The sequence below is a fragment of the Colobus angolensis genome, unplaced genomic scaffold (genome assembly GCF_000951035.1).
Source record: "Colobus angolensis palliatus isolate OR3802 unplaced genomic scaffold, Cang.pa_1.0 Scaffold34, whole genome shotgun sequence".
Classification (NCBI taxonomy): Eukaryota; Metazoa; Chordata; class Mammalia; order Primates; family Cercopithecidae; genus Colobus; species Colobus angolensis.
Genome location: NW_012116710.1, coordinates 4,886,710 through 4,902,564, shown reverse-complemented (window position 1 = coordinate 4,902,564; position 15,855 = coordinate 4,886,710). Strand labels below are relative to the sequence as shown.

At 56.5% G+C, this 15,855-nt stretch overlaps 2 protein-coding genes across 2 annotated transcripts in view; one reads left to right on the top strand and one right to left on the bottom strand.

The window, feature by feature from the left end:
* Positions 1–1,328: 1,328 nt before the first annotated feature.
* On the top strand, positions 1,329–9,484 carry DPF1 (D4, zinc and double PHD fingers family 1). The gene is made up of 9 exons (XM_011952376.1): positions 1,329–1,472; positions 1,737–1,826; positions 2,510–2,588; positions 2,795–2,926; positions 3,978–4,028; positions 4,122–4,241; positions 6,715–6,827; positions 8,084–8,195; positions 8,348–9,484. The coding sequence occupies exons 1-9, from the start codon at positions 1,329–1,331 to the stop codon at positions 8,416–8,418; spliced, it is 912 nt and encodes a 303-aa protein (XP_011807766.1). The 3' UTR covers positions 8,419–9,484.
* A 2,591-nt stretch (positions 9,485–12,075) lies between these two features.
* SIPA1L3 (signal-induced proliferation-associated 1 like 3) overlaps positions 12,076–15,855 on the bottom strand; it is a 328,322-nt gene continuing 324,542 nt past the window's right edge. The window contains exon 21 of the mRNA XM_011952514.1: positions 12,076–14,462. Within this exon, the coding sequence (XP_011807904.1) occupies positions 14,207–14,462 (256 nt within the window). The 3' untranslated portion in view covers positions 12,076–14,206. The remainder of the gene's footprint in view (positions 14,463–15,855) is intronic.

The window sequence follows — 15,855 nt, the reverse complement described above, 5'->3', positions numbered from 1 at the left end:
CTTCCTTCCTTCCTTCCTCTTTCTTTCTTTCTCTCTCTCTCTTTCTTTCTTTCCCTCCCTCCCTCCCTTCCTCTCTTTCTTCTTTCTTTCTTTCTCTTTCTTCCTTCCCTCCCTCCTTCCCTCCTTCCTTCCTTCCTTCCTTCCTTTTCTTTCTTTCTTTTCCTTCTTTCTTTCTCTTTCTTTTCTTCCACCCAGTTTGGAGTGCAGTGGCACAATCTCAGCTCACTGCAACCTCTGTCTCCCGGGTTCAAGTGATTCTCTTTCTCAGCCTCTTGAGTAGCTGGGATTATAGGCGTGAGCATCCAGTCAATTTTTGTATTTTGTTTTTAAGTAGAGCTGAGGTTTTACCATGTTGGTCAGGCTGGTCTCGAACTCCTGACCTGAAGTGATCCACCCACCTCGGCCTCCTAAAGTGCTGGGATTACAGGTGTGAGTCACCGCGCCTGACCAGCTGATTGTCTCTGAGCATCTCTGAGAGTACCCATGGGTCTGGCTATGTCTCCTCCATGTGTCTGGGTGTCTCCAAGGATCTGGCTGTACCTCTTTGAGTCTCTAGGCTGTATCTGAGAGTGTGGCTTGGCCAGGCATGGTGGCTTATGCCTGTAATTCCAGCACTTTGGGAGGCCGAGGCAGAGGATCGCTTGAACTCAGGAGTTTGAGACCAGCCTGACTAACATGGTGAAACCCCGTCTCTACCAAAAATACAAAAATTAGCCGGTGTGGTGGCGGGCCAGCCACTCTGCCTGTAGTCCTAGTTACCCAGGAGGCTGAGGTGGGAGGATCACTTGAGCCTGGGAGTCGCAGTGAGCTGAGATTACGCCACTGCACTCCAACCTGGGTGATGGAGCGAGACCCTGTCTCAAAAAAAAAATAAAAAGAAAGAAAGAAAGAAAAAGAAAAAAGAGAGCTTGGTTGGGCCTCTTCCTTTCCACGTCTGTCTCAGACAATCTGTCTGGATGTCCCCTGTGGGTGTCCGTGTGTCTCCTCTGTGAGTGTGTGTATCTGTCCGTATTTATCTGGGTGTGTTTAAGAGTCGCTGTGTCTTCCCTGAGTAGGTCTGGGTGTGCCTGATGGCCTGTGTCTTTTTCTGAGGCTTTCCGGTGTATCCAGAGTTCTGACTGTGTCTCCTGCCGTGCGTTCCAGGGTATCTGAGGGTGTGGCTGGGTCTCCCCGGCGTCTGGGCCTCCCTTCTAGGGTGTGTAGGTAAATCCTCGCCTCTGCTGCTGGCCGAGTGTGGGAAAGCTTCTTCCCTGCCGTAAAGAATACGGTCCCCCCACCTGCATAGTTTGAGGAGTCCTCCAGGGTCAACTTCCCCATCTGACCCCGCCATGGCCCTGTCCCCAGACTGTGAAGCACCCCTGAAGAAGGAGGGTGGCCTCCCAGAAGGGCCGGTCCTCGAGGCTCTACTGTGTGCAGAGACGGGGGAGAAGAAGATTGAGCTGAAGGAGGAGGAGACCATTATGGACTGTCAGGTAGGCCCACCCCTGGGGGACCCCCCTACATGGCTTCCTCTCACCCCTGCCGGCCGCCAGCCCGGGCCCTCATGTTCTTGCTCTGAAACCTCCCGGTTTCCTCCAGCCCTTGGGCATCCCAGTCTCCATCCTCCCAGCCTTCATCTGTTTGGAAGAACTTCTGACTTATGCTCTCATCCCCAATCTCCACCTCTGCCCAGAGCCCCTCAAAAGCAGGTCAGTGGCCCCTATTTTCTTGATTCGTGTCCTTTCTCTATTGCCCAGAAACAGCAGTTGCTGGAGTTTCCGCATGAGCTCGAGGTGGAAGACTTGGAGGATGACATTCCCAGGAGGAAGAACAGGGCCAAAGGAAAGGTATCACCCCAAGGTTCTCCTCTCCCCTGCTCCTCTCAGTGACAGGTCTCATTCGTGGAGCAGGCGCCGTGGTCGGCCCCTGCCACAGTCTGACCTCACTGAATCCCAGAACAGCCTGCAGGGGTGGGGGATTTAATACCCATTTTACAGATGAGGAAACTGAGGCTCATCTGTATTAAGCCATTTGCAAAGCAGAGATTATGTAGTGGGTTAGAGCTACCTTCATCCCCGTGCCGCAGAGGAAGAAGCTGAAACTTGGAGAGGTTTGAAGCCCCACAGCTAGGACGTTTGCAGAGCTGCAATTTGAATTTGCAAAAGACTCTGTTTTCTCACTTTCTTTTTTCCTTTTTATTTTTTTTGAGACAGAGTCTTGCTCTGTCGCCAGGCTGGAGTGCAGTGGTGTGATCTCGGCTCACGGCAACCTCCGCCTCCTGGGTTCAAGCGATTCTTCTGCCTCAGCCTCCTAAGTAGCTGGGACTACAGGCATGCGCCACCACGCCCAGCTAATTTTTGTGTTTTTAGTAGAGATGGGGTTTCACCATGTTGGCCAAGGTGGTCTTGAGCTCTTGACCTCATGATCCGCCTGCCTTGGCCTCCCAAAGTGCTGGGGTTACAGATGTGAGCCGCCGCGCCCGGCCTGTTTTCTTACTTTCTTGGCCTCTCACTCCTGACTCTCCCTACAGGCATATGGCATCGGGGGTCTCCGGAAACGCCAGGACACCGCTTCCCTGGAGGACCGAGACAAGCCGTATGTCTGTGATAGTGAGTCCTTCTGAAGAGGGGGAAAGGCAGAGAGAGGGGGGCCCAGAGAATCCCCACCTCGTGGCCCTCTCCCTCCTGTTCCAGACCCGGGTTGGGGGGATGCTCAGGTCTCTGGCCGAGGAGGGAGGTGTGATCCTGGAGGCCAGGGTGGAGGCAGCATGGGCCTGGAGGGGCTGACAGGCCCTCCCGGCTCGCTCGCTCCCCAGTCTGTGGGAAACGGTATAAGAACCGGCCGGGGCTCAGCTACCACTACACCCACACCCACCTGGCTGAGGAGGAGGGGGAGGAGAACGCCGAACGCCACGCCCTGCCCTTCCACCGGAAAAACAACCATAAACGTGAGCTGGCAGGCCAGGTGGGGGTGGTGAGGGGCCCCGGGAGCGGGAAGAGGAGCCCAGCTGGGGGTGGGGGTGGGGGGGCATTAGACATTTCTGGAAAATCTCCAGCTCAGCCGTTCCCTCCCCCCACCGACCATGGGGATGCTGGCTCTGGGGTTGCCATGGCAACCAACCATCGCTCCTTCGCTCCCGGCCGGGCGTAATATTTCTGGGTCTGATTTATTGTTTCAATTAGAGCTTGGGGAGGGGGGGTGTGATAGATGGCTCCCCTCCCGCCCTGCCTTCCCTTTCGCCTTTCTCTGCTAAGCTTTGGTCAAGGGGCAGGGTCTGTGACCTGGGAGCCCTTGGCGTCCGCCCGTGCCAATCCCATGCCAGCTCTGACAGCTGAGGGATGGGGGAGGGGAGGAGGGTTTGGGAGAGGCAGCAGGGAGACACCGTCTCCCCACCTCTGTCTCAGAGGCAGAGGCTGTGTCTTCACCCCAGGCCACTACACACCTGGGCGCCTCAGTGTTCAGAATTTTGCTTCGGAGTGTCTGCTTCTGTACCAGATCTCGGCTGGGGTACTCTCTGAATTTGTTAGATACAAATTACTGAGGGTGCACTTGGAAGTGGGTGGCTGGGAGACATGTATGTGAGAAGGGAAGCAGGGAGCCCTTCTTCAAGCTGCCTTTACCAAGTTTTGACCCAATAAAGAGGACGTGTCAGTTGTCTCAAGGAGTTGGGAATCCTGGCTGGGGGCAGTGGCTCACACTTACAATCCCACCATTTTGGGAGGCTGGGGCGGGAGGATCGCTGGGGCCAGGAGTTGGAGTCCAGCCTGGGCAACATACCAAGATGCTGCCTTTATTTTTAATTGAAAAAAATAAATAAAAAGAAGAGTCGGGAGTCCCGATGAGAACTGTTTTCGCCTCTCCCCACGGCTTAGGGTAGCTACTCGCTCTTCCCACCTCCCCACACCTGGACTAAGAGGTCCGTCCCTGGGGCTGAGGCTGGGGGCAGGGTGGAGCCTTGCCTGTGGTGAGAGTCCCTCTCTCTGTCCCCCTTACCCCAGAGTTTTACAAAGAATTGGCCTGGGTCCCTGAGGCACAAAGGAAACACACAGGTATGGATGCCTCCTTCTGCTCCTAACGTCTGCAGCCACCTTTGCGGGGTGCCCTTGCCTGCCCCGTGCCAATGCCTGTCTGCTGTCTTGCAGCCAAGAAGGCGCCCGACGGCACTGTCATCCCCAACGGCTACTGTGACTTCTGCCTGGGGGGCTCCAAGAAGACGGGGTGTCCCGAGGACCTCATCTCCTGTGCAGACTGTGGGCGATCAGGTGACGCTCCCCACCTGAGGTTTCTGGGGGCCGGGTGCAGAGGACATTCAGAAGTGCAGACCTGGAGGGAGGGAGGCAAGGCGGTGAGGACTGAGGGGACCCCGAGCGTGTAGGGGATACTGTGGATAACCAGAGCTAGCGAGGCTGATGCAACTGCTGAGGATTGTGGGAATTGGGTCGGATCAGTGAGGCTTCAGGGATAATGGGATGTCGCTCTCATGGCACTGTGGGTAGCGGCCTGTTAGCATGGCATCAAGAGTAGTGAGAGGCCGGGTGCAGTGGCTCACGTCTGTAATCCCAGCACTTTGGGAGGCAGAGGTGGGAGGATCACTTGAGGCCAGGAATTTGAGACTGGCCTGAGCAACATAGCAAGACCCCCATCTATACAAAAAATTTAAAAATTAGCCAGGTGTGTTGTTGCTCACCTGTAATCCCAGCAACTCAGGAGGCTGAGGCTGGAGGCTTCCTTGAGCCCAGGAGTTTGAGACCATCCTGGGCAACATAGTGAGATCCCATCTATTAAAAACAAAATTAGCTGGGCATGGTGTCACACCCCATTAGTCCCAGCTACCCAGGAGGCTGAGGTGGGAGGCTGCTTGAGCCCAGGAGGTTTTTTCCTTGAGATGGAGTCTCCCTCTGTCACCCAGGCTGGAATGCATTGGCACGATCTTGGCTCACTGCAACCTCCGCCTCCTGGGTTCAAGTGATTCTTGCGCCTCAGCCTCCCGAGTAGCTGGGATTACAGGCGCCCACCACCATGCCTGGCTAATTTTTGTATTTTTAGTAAAGACAGGGTTTCACCATGTTGGCCAGGCTGGTCTGAAACTCCTGACCTCAGGTGATCTGCCTGCCTTGGCCTCCCAAAGTGCTGGGATTAAAGGCATGAGCCACTGCAACCAGCCCCTTGAGCCCAGGAGTTTTTGATCAGCCTGGGCAACATAATGAGAGCCCGTCTATTAAAAAAAAATAGGCTGGGTGCAGTGGCTCACATCTGTAATCCCAGCACTTTGGGAGGCAGAGGTGGGAGGATCACTTGAGGCCAGGAATTTGAGACTGGCCTGAGCAACATAGCAAGACCCCCATCTATACAAAAAATTTAAAAATTAGCCAGGTGTGTTGTTGCTCACCTGTAATCCCAGCAACTCAGGAGGCTGAGGCTGGAGGCTCCCTTGAGCCCAGGAGTTTGAGACCATCCTGGGCAACATAGGGAGATCCCATCTATTAAAAACAAAATTAGCTGGGCATGGTGTCACACCCCATTAGTCCCAGCTACTCGGGGGTGCTGAGGCAGGAGAATCGCTTGAACCCGGGACTCCAAGGTTTCAGCGAGCTGAGATCGCACCACTGCACTCCAGCCTGGGTGTTAGAGCAAGACTCCGTCTCAAAAACAAACAAACAAACAAAAAAGCTGGGTATAGTTTCACACCCCATTAGTCCCAGCTACTCGGGAGGCTGAGGTGGGAGGATCACTGGAGCCCGGGAGGTCGAGGCTACAGAGTGGGCTCTGACGGCACCACTGTGCTCCAGCCTGGGCAACAGAGTGAGACCCTGTCTCAAAAATCAAAACCAGACAAAAGAAGTAGCAAGAGACGGGGGTCAAGGCATGGCGGGTAGTGGTCTGTGTGGCGTGAGTGGCGGATGCCACCACCTGGGCACTGGTAGCAGGACGAGCTTGCTGTAGAACTGTGGCTTACAGACGTGGTTTCCTGTGCTGGACTTGTGGGCAATATGAACTGTGGTTGCCTCAGCACAGTAGGTCATGAATTGTGGTTGTCATGGCATCATGGGTAGTGAAATATGGTTGTCATGGCAACTCGGTATAATGGAATGCAGTTGTGATGGCACCGGGGCCGTGGTTGCAGGGGGCGGGCACCACGGGTCGTGGCTGCAGGTCGCAGCTGCGGGTGTCTGCACCGGGGCGGTGGAATGACGGACAGCCTGGCGCTCCACGGTATTGTCAGTAACAGTTTGGTTGCTGGGGCATCATGTGGAATGGGCTTTAGTTGCATGAAACCAAGGTGTGGGGATCCCGCTGTGGAAGGCGGTTGCCATGGCACTGTGGCTGGGAGAGTGTGGTTGCCACGTTGCTGTGGTTAACAGGACCCCTGGCCGTTCTGCTGTGGGTAATGGAATGTGGCTGTCTCAGCACGGTGCTTAACAGAATGTGGTTGCCACGGTGTTGTGGGTGGTAGAAAGTGGTTGCCACAGCACTGTGGGTAATGGAATGCGGTTGCCATGGTGTTCTGGGGAGCAGAGTGTGGTTGCCATGGTGGTTGTGGTAGGAGACTGTGGTGGCCGGGGACGGCTGCTGGCCACGTGGTTGCTGGGCAGGTGTGGGGTCAGGCTGTGGACCCTGGCAGCTCATCCCAGCCTCATCAGCCGGGGTAGGGGCTGAGCTATGGCTCCCCTGGCGGTCAGTGCCCACCAGGGGCACGCTGACCTCCTAACTGCACCCCTGCCCCTTGGCCGTCAGGACACCCCTCGTGTTTACAATTCACGGTGAACATGACGGCAGCTGTGCGGACCTACCGCTGGCAGTGCATTGAGTGCAAATCCTGCAGCCTGTGCGGAACCTCCGAGAACGACGTGAGTGCCGCCCGCCCCCCGCGTGCCCTGCTGCCCGCCCCGCTTGGCACGTCCACCTCTGCTCCTTGAGCTTAAAGCCTGTGTCTGAGCCCTCCCTGGTGAACACGAGTCCCCTGCGTTACCATTATGCTGGTGTCCATAAATTGAACCCGGCACTTTTTCCTCTTCGTCTCTCTGGCTCCTCCCAACCACCCTCTGAAGCAGGTGATCTTGTTCCCACTTCACAGGGAGGAAACCGAGCTCAGAGAGGGAAAGAGACCTGGCCAGGGTCAGCCAGCTAGGGAAATGGAAGAGCTGAGATTTAAAGCCATGATCGCTGCTGGCAGAGCTGGTAGCAGATCATCTTAGGATTGTTTAAAGCCTTCCACAGGCCGGGCGCGGGGGCTCACGCCTGTAATCCCAGAACTCTGGGAGAGGCTGAGGTGGGTGGATCACCTGAGGTCAGGAGTTCCAGACCAGCCTGGCCAACATGGTGAAACCCCGTCTCTACAAAAATACAAAAATTAGCTGGGTGCCTGTAGTCCCAGCTACTTGGGAGGCTGAGGCAGGAGAATCTCTTGAACCTAGGAGGTGGAGATTGCAGTGAGCCGAGATGGTGCCACTGCACACTCCAGCCTAGGTGACAGAGTGAGATTCCGTCTCAAAAAACAAAAAAAACAAAGAAAACAAAAGCCATGACCGTTGCTGGCAGAGCTGGTATCAGATCATCTTGGTGTCATATAAGGCCTTCCACAGGCCGGGAGTGGTGGCCCACACGTGTAATCCCAGCACTTTGGGAGGCTGAGGAGTTTTGAGCCCAGCAGTTCTAGACCAGCCTGGGCAACATAGTGAGACCCCCATCTCTACAAAAAATTAAAAAAAAAAAAAAAAAAAAGCTAGGCATGGTGGCCCACACCTGTAGTCCCAGCTCAGGAGGCTGAGGCAGGAGAATCACTTGAGCCCAGGAGTGTGAGGCTGCAGTGAGCTGTGACTGCACCACTGCACTTCCAGCCTGGGCAACAGGGTAGGACCCTGTCTCTAAAAATATAAAATAATAATAATAACAAACCTTCCGCAGAGCCTTATGAAACCCCCACTATAAATCGCAAAGGCACCGTCCCGAGGGATATGTGCTTGGCTAAGCAGTGTTGTGCACACATTTCCTGCTGCAAAGACCTTCTCAGAGACTTTCTTGGCAGGCCTCACCTCCCCCCAGCCCCCTTGACCTAGCCCCTGCCCCAGCCCCCCACCCCCGTTTCTGGTGCCCGTGCCCCCAGGGTGCCAGCTGGGCGGGTCTCACCCCCCAGGACCAGCTGCTGTTTTGTGACGACTGCGATCGGGGTTACCACATGTACTGCCTCAGCCCCCCCATGGCGGAGCCCCCGGAAGGTGAGCGGAGAGGCAGGCACGAGGTGGGGGGGGGGGGGGGGGAACGCCCATCTCCCGGTTGTGGAAAAGTGTGTCCTCTGGGTGGTAAGGGGCTGGGGCTGGGGCGGCCCTCCCGGACCTGGGCCTGACTCCAGCTTCGGCCGCCCCCGCAGGGAGCTGGAGCTGTCACCTCTGTCTTCGGCACCTGAAGGAAAAGGCCTCTGCTTACATCACCCTCACCTAGGCCGGCTCAGCGCCGGGACTCTGGGGTGGTGCTCGCCTACCTGCCTCTCTGAGCTCCTCAGCTCTCCCCCACCCTGAATGCCCCGCAGCGGGAGGGCGTGAGGGGGAAGCCGAGAGGGGGCTGGGCCACCCCCTCCCCTCTGTGCAAGTGGAATGTCTGCCCTGTGGGTGGGGGGCCCGGCCAGGGCCTCTCCCTCCCTCCCTCCCTCTCTGTCCCTTGGCAAATGGACACCAGGGGCTTCTCCCCTCAAAGCCATACCCCGCCTCTGGGCGGGCATGGGGGGTGGTGGGTGCCAGCCAGGGGCATGGACAGAGCCTTTTTCTAAAGAAAAAGACAAAAAGTTAAAAAAAAAAAAAAGAAAAAAAAAGGAAAAGAAGTTAATATATACAAAGAGTCCTCCAAGGCCTGGCTGGGTGGAGGGCGCTGCTGAGAGCGTCCACTGGGCACCCGCCTCTGCCGGCCCCCTGCCGGGCGCCCCAACCCCAATTTCTGGAGCTGCAGCCGTCCCGCGCCCCACCCAAGGTGGGCACCTTCCCCTCCTGTGCCCAGGGCGGTGGGCGTGGTGTCCACCCGCCCCTCCCGGTGCCCACGGTGGATACTGCATGATGTGAACCTTGGTTTTGAACTCTGTTCCTGCCCCTCCCCGACCGCCCTGGCCTGTGCCCGCCCCGTGCCTGCCGTGGCTGGTGGGTGGCGGTGGTGGGGCCGGGTGGGCCCCCGCCCAGCGCCTGCTGGAATGAGAAGCACAGACTCCGCCACGGACTCCTTTTCCTCTCTCCTCCGCCCTCCTCCCGCCCCGCCAGGCCTGGCGGCCCCCGCCCCCCTCACTGGCCATTTTGGGGGGAGTGAGGGGGCGTGGTTGTTTCTTGTGGTTGTGTGTGTTTGTTGTTCGGGTTTTTAAAAAGGGAAACTGAGACTGCAGGTGGGGGAGGTGGTGGGTTTTGGGGGGATGTCCCCCAATCCAGGAGTGCCCTCCCACTTGTCACCGAGTCTCCTCTATTGCCTGCCTCTGCTGTGAATTAACTTGTTCTGTGTATTAAACTGGGCCTGACCCCTCTGCCCACGACTGCCTCATTCTTCCGTCTGGTTTGGAGCATCACAAGAAAGAGGGCCAGGGGTCGGGGCGGGGGGCCTTGTAGGGGGTGAGGCGACCAGCCAGCCCCTACCTCCATCCACCTCCTTCTCCTCCCGCCTGCACCCTGCCTCTCCCCGGCTTTGTCCCAGCTCCGCCTTGCTTTGCCAGAAAGGAGGAGAAGGGGGATGGGGTGGAGGGGCTCCCGCCCAGCCAGCTGTGGTTGCCCTGGCAACGGGCTGCTGCAGCTGCAGCGGGCGCAGCCAGGAGGGAGGCAGGAGCCGGGCCGGGGGAAGGGAAGGGCAGGGCTGGGAAGAGGATGGTGGGTTGGCCCCTCCTGAGGCTGGGGTGGCGAACGGGGGTGTCAGGAGGTGTCATCCCAGGCCCAGACATCTCCAGGGAGCTCCCTGTCCTGGATGTGGGGCAAATCAGCGGTGGGGATGGGGCGGAAAGAGAGGTACTAAGGGAGGGCAGGAGGGTATCTAGACACTGGCACTGGAAGAGAGACTGAGATGTGGGCGACACGTGGGGGGCGGGAGTGAGGAGTGAGGGAACTAGGACACAGATCAGGAGAGAGAAAGAGATGAGGACAGTCACACAGTTATTGAGAGAATCAGAAAAAAGAGCAGGAGGGTGCAGAAGGGAGAGACAGGAGGAAGGACTGGGAGAGAGGAAGGGAGCAGGGGTGAGAAGGTTTAGTGGGAGAGAGGGAATAACAGTAATAAAGAATGGCTGACATGCTGGGAGAGGCGGGAGGAGGAGGAGGAGGATGGTGATTGGGGAAGAGCAGCAGCAGATTTAGGGAAAGGTCCTCCAGGAGGGGAGACAGAGAAGGAGCCACATTGTGGGTGGAGAGAGAGACTTGGGATCAGGGACAGGCAAAGTCCCAGGACAACAGGCAGAGATGGGGAGAGACGCGGGCAGCAGGGGAGAGAAGACAGAATTTAGGGGAACAGCAGAATAATCTGCAGAGAGAGCCGGAGATATGAGGGACCCAGAAAGATTGGGGAGGAGGGACAGGGAGGTCCGAGGCGGGCAGAGGAAGCTGGAAACTGGGACACGAAGGGAAGGGCCAGGCCTCAAAGCACAGTTCGGGCGCGACCAGGGGCTGGCGTGCGTGTGAGTTGTGGGGTGCTGGAAGCAGCTGGCGTGGCTCCGGCGCCAGGAGAGGATGTGAGAACAGCCTGTTCCCAGGCTTCCCGCCCCCTTCGCCTGGTGGCGGGGGGAGGGCAGTGCGGGTTGAGGACGGGGCGTCGAGGAGGAGGGCGGAGACTGGGAGGGTGTCTGGAGAACTCCAGAATTTTTAGGAGACGTGGGAATGGCTGGTCCTGCTCCTCCGGATGCCAGCCCCACGCCTTTTGGAAAAAGACATTTTTTGGAGGGGGCAGGGTCTGAGTCAGAGAAGCACTAGGTTTTAGCTCAGGGATGTGAAACTCCACGACAGGTACATGCGTAAGGGGGGCAGAAAGACCCCACCTGGCCAGCCCCATCAGGAGGCTAGGCTTCCCTCGAGGCGCTGGACTTCGCGATTTTCAGGAGGAATTTCCTGATTCCGAAGTCAGTTTGATCCGGATTCCCAAAATGCAAATGTTCATCAGGCCAGATGCAGATCTGGGGCGACGAGGGGCTGCTTCCTACCCCCAAAGCATTCACTTGGCAACTGGCGGCGGGGGTCTCCTCCCATCTCTACAGACCAAAGGGGGACGGTGTCCCAAATGCAGCCATGTGGCCGGGACCAAAGGAGGCAGGGGCCCCTTGTGAGTCTTGCAGCAAACGAAAGATCAACCAAGTTGGAAACCTGGCCTTCTCCATGTGCAATCTCCATTAAAAAAAAAAAAAGTTAGGCCGGGCACAGTGGCTCACACCTGTAATCCAGCACTTTGGGAGGGTGAGGTAGGCAGATCACTTGAGGTCAGGAGTTCGAGACCAGCCTGGCCAACATGGTGAGATCTTGTCTCTACAAACATACAAAAATTAGCTGGGTGCCTGTGATCCCGGCTACTCAGGAGGCTAAGGCAAGAGAATCGCTTGAACCTAGGATGCGGAGGTTGCAGTGAACTGAGATTGCACCACTGCACTCCAGCATGGGCAACAAAAAGAGTCTCTGTCTCAAAAAATTTAAAAAAAAAAATTTTTTTTTAGAGGCAGGATCTTGCTATGTTGTCCAGGCTGGTTTTGAATTCCTGGGCTCAAGCAATCCTCCTGCTTCAGCCTCTCAAAAAGTGCTGGGATTACAGGCATGAGGTACAGCGCCTGGCTGAATGTCCAAATTAAAAGTTGGCCACTATTTCTAAGACCCAACACAACCGGCTGAGCCAGGTCTGGCCTTCAGGCCTCTAGTACCTCTGAGGCAGAATTTCACTCTTTTGAACTTAAGGACATTTCACATTCTGAGTGTTGGATTTCTGTCCTTTGGATTCCAAGGAAAAGAAGTTAGCAAGGCAGGTGCCCCTGGTTCTTAGGACGTGTGTGTGGTGGTCATGGTGTGGGGGACTTGGGGACAGGAGCAGGAGGAGGGGCTGATGCGGGACCACACCCTCTCGTCAGCAACTCCAGGCAGCTGCCCCAGAAGTGAACACACAGCTATTTCTATGAAACATTTATTTCCTTTGAAACCTCCAGAAACATGCCAGAAAATCTCAAGACAGGGATGGGGGGGAAAAAAAAGACAATAAAGAATAATAATAAAAAATCCAAATGAAAAAATCAACATATGGAAAAAAAAAACCAAAAAACCTGCTGCTATCTTCAGCCATCAGATAGAACACCAACCTCAAATTAAATAGATCTGTTTTTGCAGAAATCCTTAAAAAAAAACACAAAACAAAACCAAAAATCATAATTTACACTTGTCCATGTACATGATTAAGTCCCCAAAATGATTCGAATGATCTGAAGATGGGAGGAGACAACTGAAGAAAACAAAAGGGGCCGATTAGGGTCTAAGGGGTGGGGGTGGGGGACGGGAGGGTCCCCCAGAGAAGGGGATGGGGGAGAAGATGGCATCACAGTAGCTGGCCAGGGCTGAGGACGCTGCCTGGGGCACGCCCACCTCACTCTCGGTGTGGGGGGTGAGGGTGGGGGCAGGGACAGCGCTGAGGGTTCCTCCTCCAGGGGGCCAGAGGCTGATCACAGGAGACACGATGAGAACCCTCTTCTCTCACCCCCACCCATCCACACCGGCACCTCCCTGAGTGCCTGCGTCCCATGCAGTCCCCGGAGCCCCCTTCCCTGAGGTTCCTGACCCCAGAGAGAAGGTGGCAGGGGTCCCTGGACAAGGGCCGGGTTGCCTGGTGCTGGCTCACAGCCAGACCTGCTCTGCCAACTCCTCCCCGCCTGGTGCCTCCCAGAAAGGGCACCAGCCTGCCTGCCTGCCCTGACTTCCTCCTTCTGGTCCTCCCACTGACCCCCAGCCCACGGGGGACACGCCTTGGTCCTCAGCTTGAGGTTGGGGGGTGAATCCACAGACTGTGGCCATATAGGCTTGTTCTGGCGCCAACTCTACATGAAAAAATAAATATATATATATATATATCTTTTTCTGTTTGTTTTTAAAGAAGGAAAAAAAGAAACGGTTTCCTGGGTGAACAGCGTGGTACCACACCGGCGTGGCCGCTCCTTATTGCCTTTAGAGAACCAGCGTCCAGTGGGGTTCGCGGGGCGCAGTGTTCCCCAGGGAGCACGGTGAGGGGGTCTGGTGGTCGCTGCTCGGAGAGATGGGCTGGGAGACTTGCAAAGGAAAAAAAAAACCAGAGGAGGAGGTGAAGGCTGTTCTCCTCCAGCCCTGTACTGAGGGCTTCGGGAGCCCCTCCTGGAGCCCAGAAGAAGCCGAGGCTGCTGGTCAGGGCCAGGTCGTGCCGGGAGGAGGAGAGAGTCGGCTGTGTGGTGGCTCCACCACCCCGGCCTGACCTGGTTAGCTGGAAGGTGGAGGGGCCTGTGGACCCCCAGCCCAGGTGCAGTGGCCTCTGGTGGAAGAGGAGCTGATAGAAAAAGATCATATAAACCGTCCCGGAGGTACAAATAGAGTTTCTCTCTCAAATAAATTGGCTCTGGAGGCTGGCCTTGCCTCTCTCTATCCTCAGGCCCCCAAGAAAATAATTTAAACTCTAAGAAAGTGCTCCTGGCAGCTTTTTGGGAGGAGGGGGTTGGGGGGGATCATGTTCGTGCTTTTTGGAGCTCACGCGCTAGGGACCGAGGCGCCCTGGTCTGTGTCCACGTGGGCCTCACCTCTCTGGGTGTGGGGAAGAAAGGGTTGCTTTCACGCTGTACTTTTCATGCAGGGGCCTCGGCCCCACAAGCTGCAACGTCCTTGTGCATGGTGCAGAAACCTGCTATGTGACCTCCTGGAGCCGAGGGGTCTGGAGACTGGCTCCTCTCTCTGTCCCCATCAGCTTCAGAGGGCTGGTCCCAGGAAGAGGCTAGACGGGGACAGCGGGACAGGCCCGGAAGCGGTGTAAGCACGGCCCAGCTCACCGGGACCACGGCTGGGCCGCTCGGAGGGAGGCCTGAGACCACGTCGCCCACTGGGGCATGAGGGCCGTGCGCTGACCCTGACTCACAGCCCTAGTGAGGCCATCGGGGTTTCCGTGTCCATGGGGAGGGCCCTGGCTGAGTCATCTTGGTCACACGGGCAGCTGGGAGCCGAGTGGAGGGAGAGAGGCGAGCAGGGCCATGGCCTGCAGGGAAGGAGCGAAGGCCGGGTAGTGGCCTCCCGCCTCAGAGCTCCTTCTTCTCCCTGCAGAAGATCTCTGCAAACTTGCGCAGCTGCTCGCTGGCGGCCTGCGACTCCTCCTGCAGCCGCTGGTTGTTCTGCCGCAGGCTGGCCACCTCTGACTGCAGCACCACCTTGTCCTGCTTCTCCTGCGTGGGGTGGGAAGCTGGCGTCAGGTGGGTGGGCTTGGCTGTTCCTGGAACAGCCGATGGCTCCCTGGGGCCTGCAAACCCTGGCCTGGCTGTGCTTTGGAGCCGACCACTAGAGCCGGGTCAGGCCGGAGTGCACATCCCACTCTGCCTCTCCACAACCGAGGGACCCTGGGCAAGTCACTCGGTTCCCGCAACCCTACCAGGGGGCTGAGGGTTGCCTGGAGCTCATCTATGTAGAGCTCCTGGAATGCAGCCTGAGGTGGAGTCACCGCCTGACAAACAGCACTGTCAAGGCCACCGCATCCCACCCTCACACTACCTGAGGACTTGGGGACTGTCGCTATCCCCAGTTTCCTGGAAGAGGACCCCAGCCTCACACAGCAAGTGGGGAGCTGAGACATGGAGGCAGAGTGGCCTGAGCAGACCCCATTCTTCCAGGAGGACGTAGCCTCCGGAGGCAGGGACTTGTCTTAGGTCGCACAGCATTATGCGGTGGGGTGGGGGTCAGAACCTGGGCCCCTTTGATTCCACAGCTCGAGGACTTACGCGTTACATGCTCTGCCACCTTTCTGACTTTTACCCAGAAGTATAAAACAATAGATAAAAGTCTCCTCCTCATTTTTCTTTTTGAGACTGGGTTTTGCTCTTGCCGCCCAGGCTGGAGTGCAATGGCTTGACCTTGGCTCACTGCAACCTCTGCCTCCCAGGTTCTAGCAATTCTCCTGCCTCAGCCTCCCAGATAGCTGGGATTACTGGAGTGCGCCATCAAGCCTGGCTAATTTTGTATTTTTAATAGAGATGGGGTTTCACCATGTTGGTCAGGCTGGTCTCAAACTCCTGACCTCAGGTGATCTACCCGCCTCGGCCTCCCAAAGTGCTGGGATTACAGGTGTGAGCCACCACACCTGGCCAGTCTCCTCCTCATCCTCCCGCCCCATGGAGACAAGTCCAAAGAACAAATTGACTGTCACCTTCTAGATGGCCCTCTCAACCGTGGTGGTTAGACAATAAATAAATAAGTATGATGATGTTCTAGACAACAGTGCTGCAGCTCGCTTTGGTTTTTACGTAAGTTACTGGACTTCTTTTGCGTGTTAGTAAATATATAGATTTGTTATTACTTTAATTGGCTGCACACTGTTCCGCTACATGGGCGCCCTGTAATTTACACTGCCGTTCTCCTGTTGAGTGTCAGCCACGCTGGCTCCAATTTTTTATTGCCAATAGTGTGGCAATGAATGTCCTTGTTCACAATCTCTTTGTACTCACGCTGTCATGGATAAATTCCCACAAGTGGAATTACTGGGTCAATAATTTTTTTTTTTTCTCTTTTGTGAGACGGAGTCTCGCTCTGTTGCCCAGGCTGGAGCCCAGTGGCGTGATCTCAGCTCACTGCAACCTCCACCTTCCCGGGTTCAAGTGAGTCTCCTGCCTCAACCTCCTAAGTAGCTGGGATTACAGGCGCCCGCCACCACACCCGACTAATTATTATACTTTTTAAT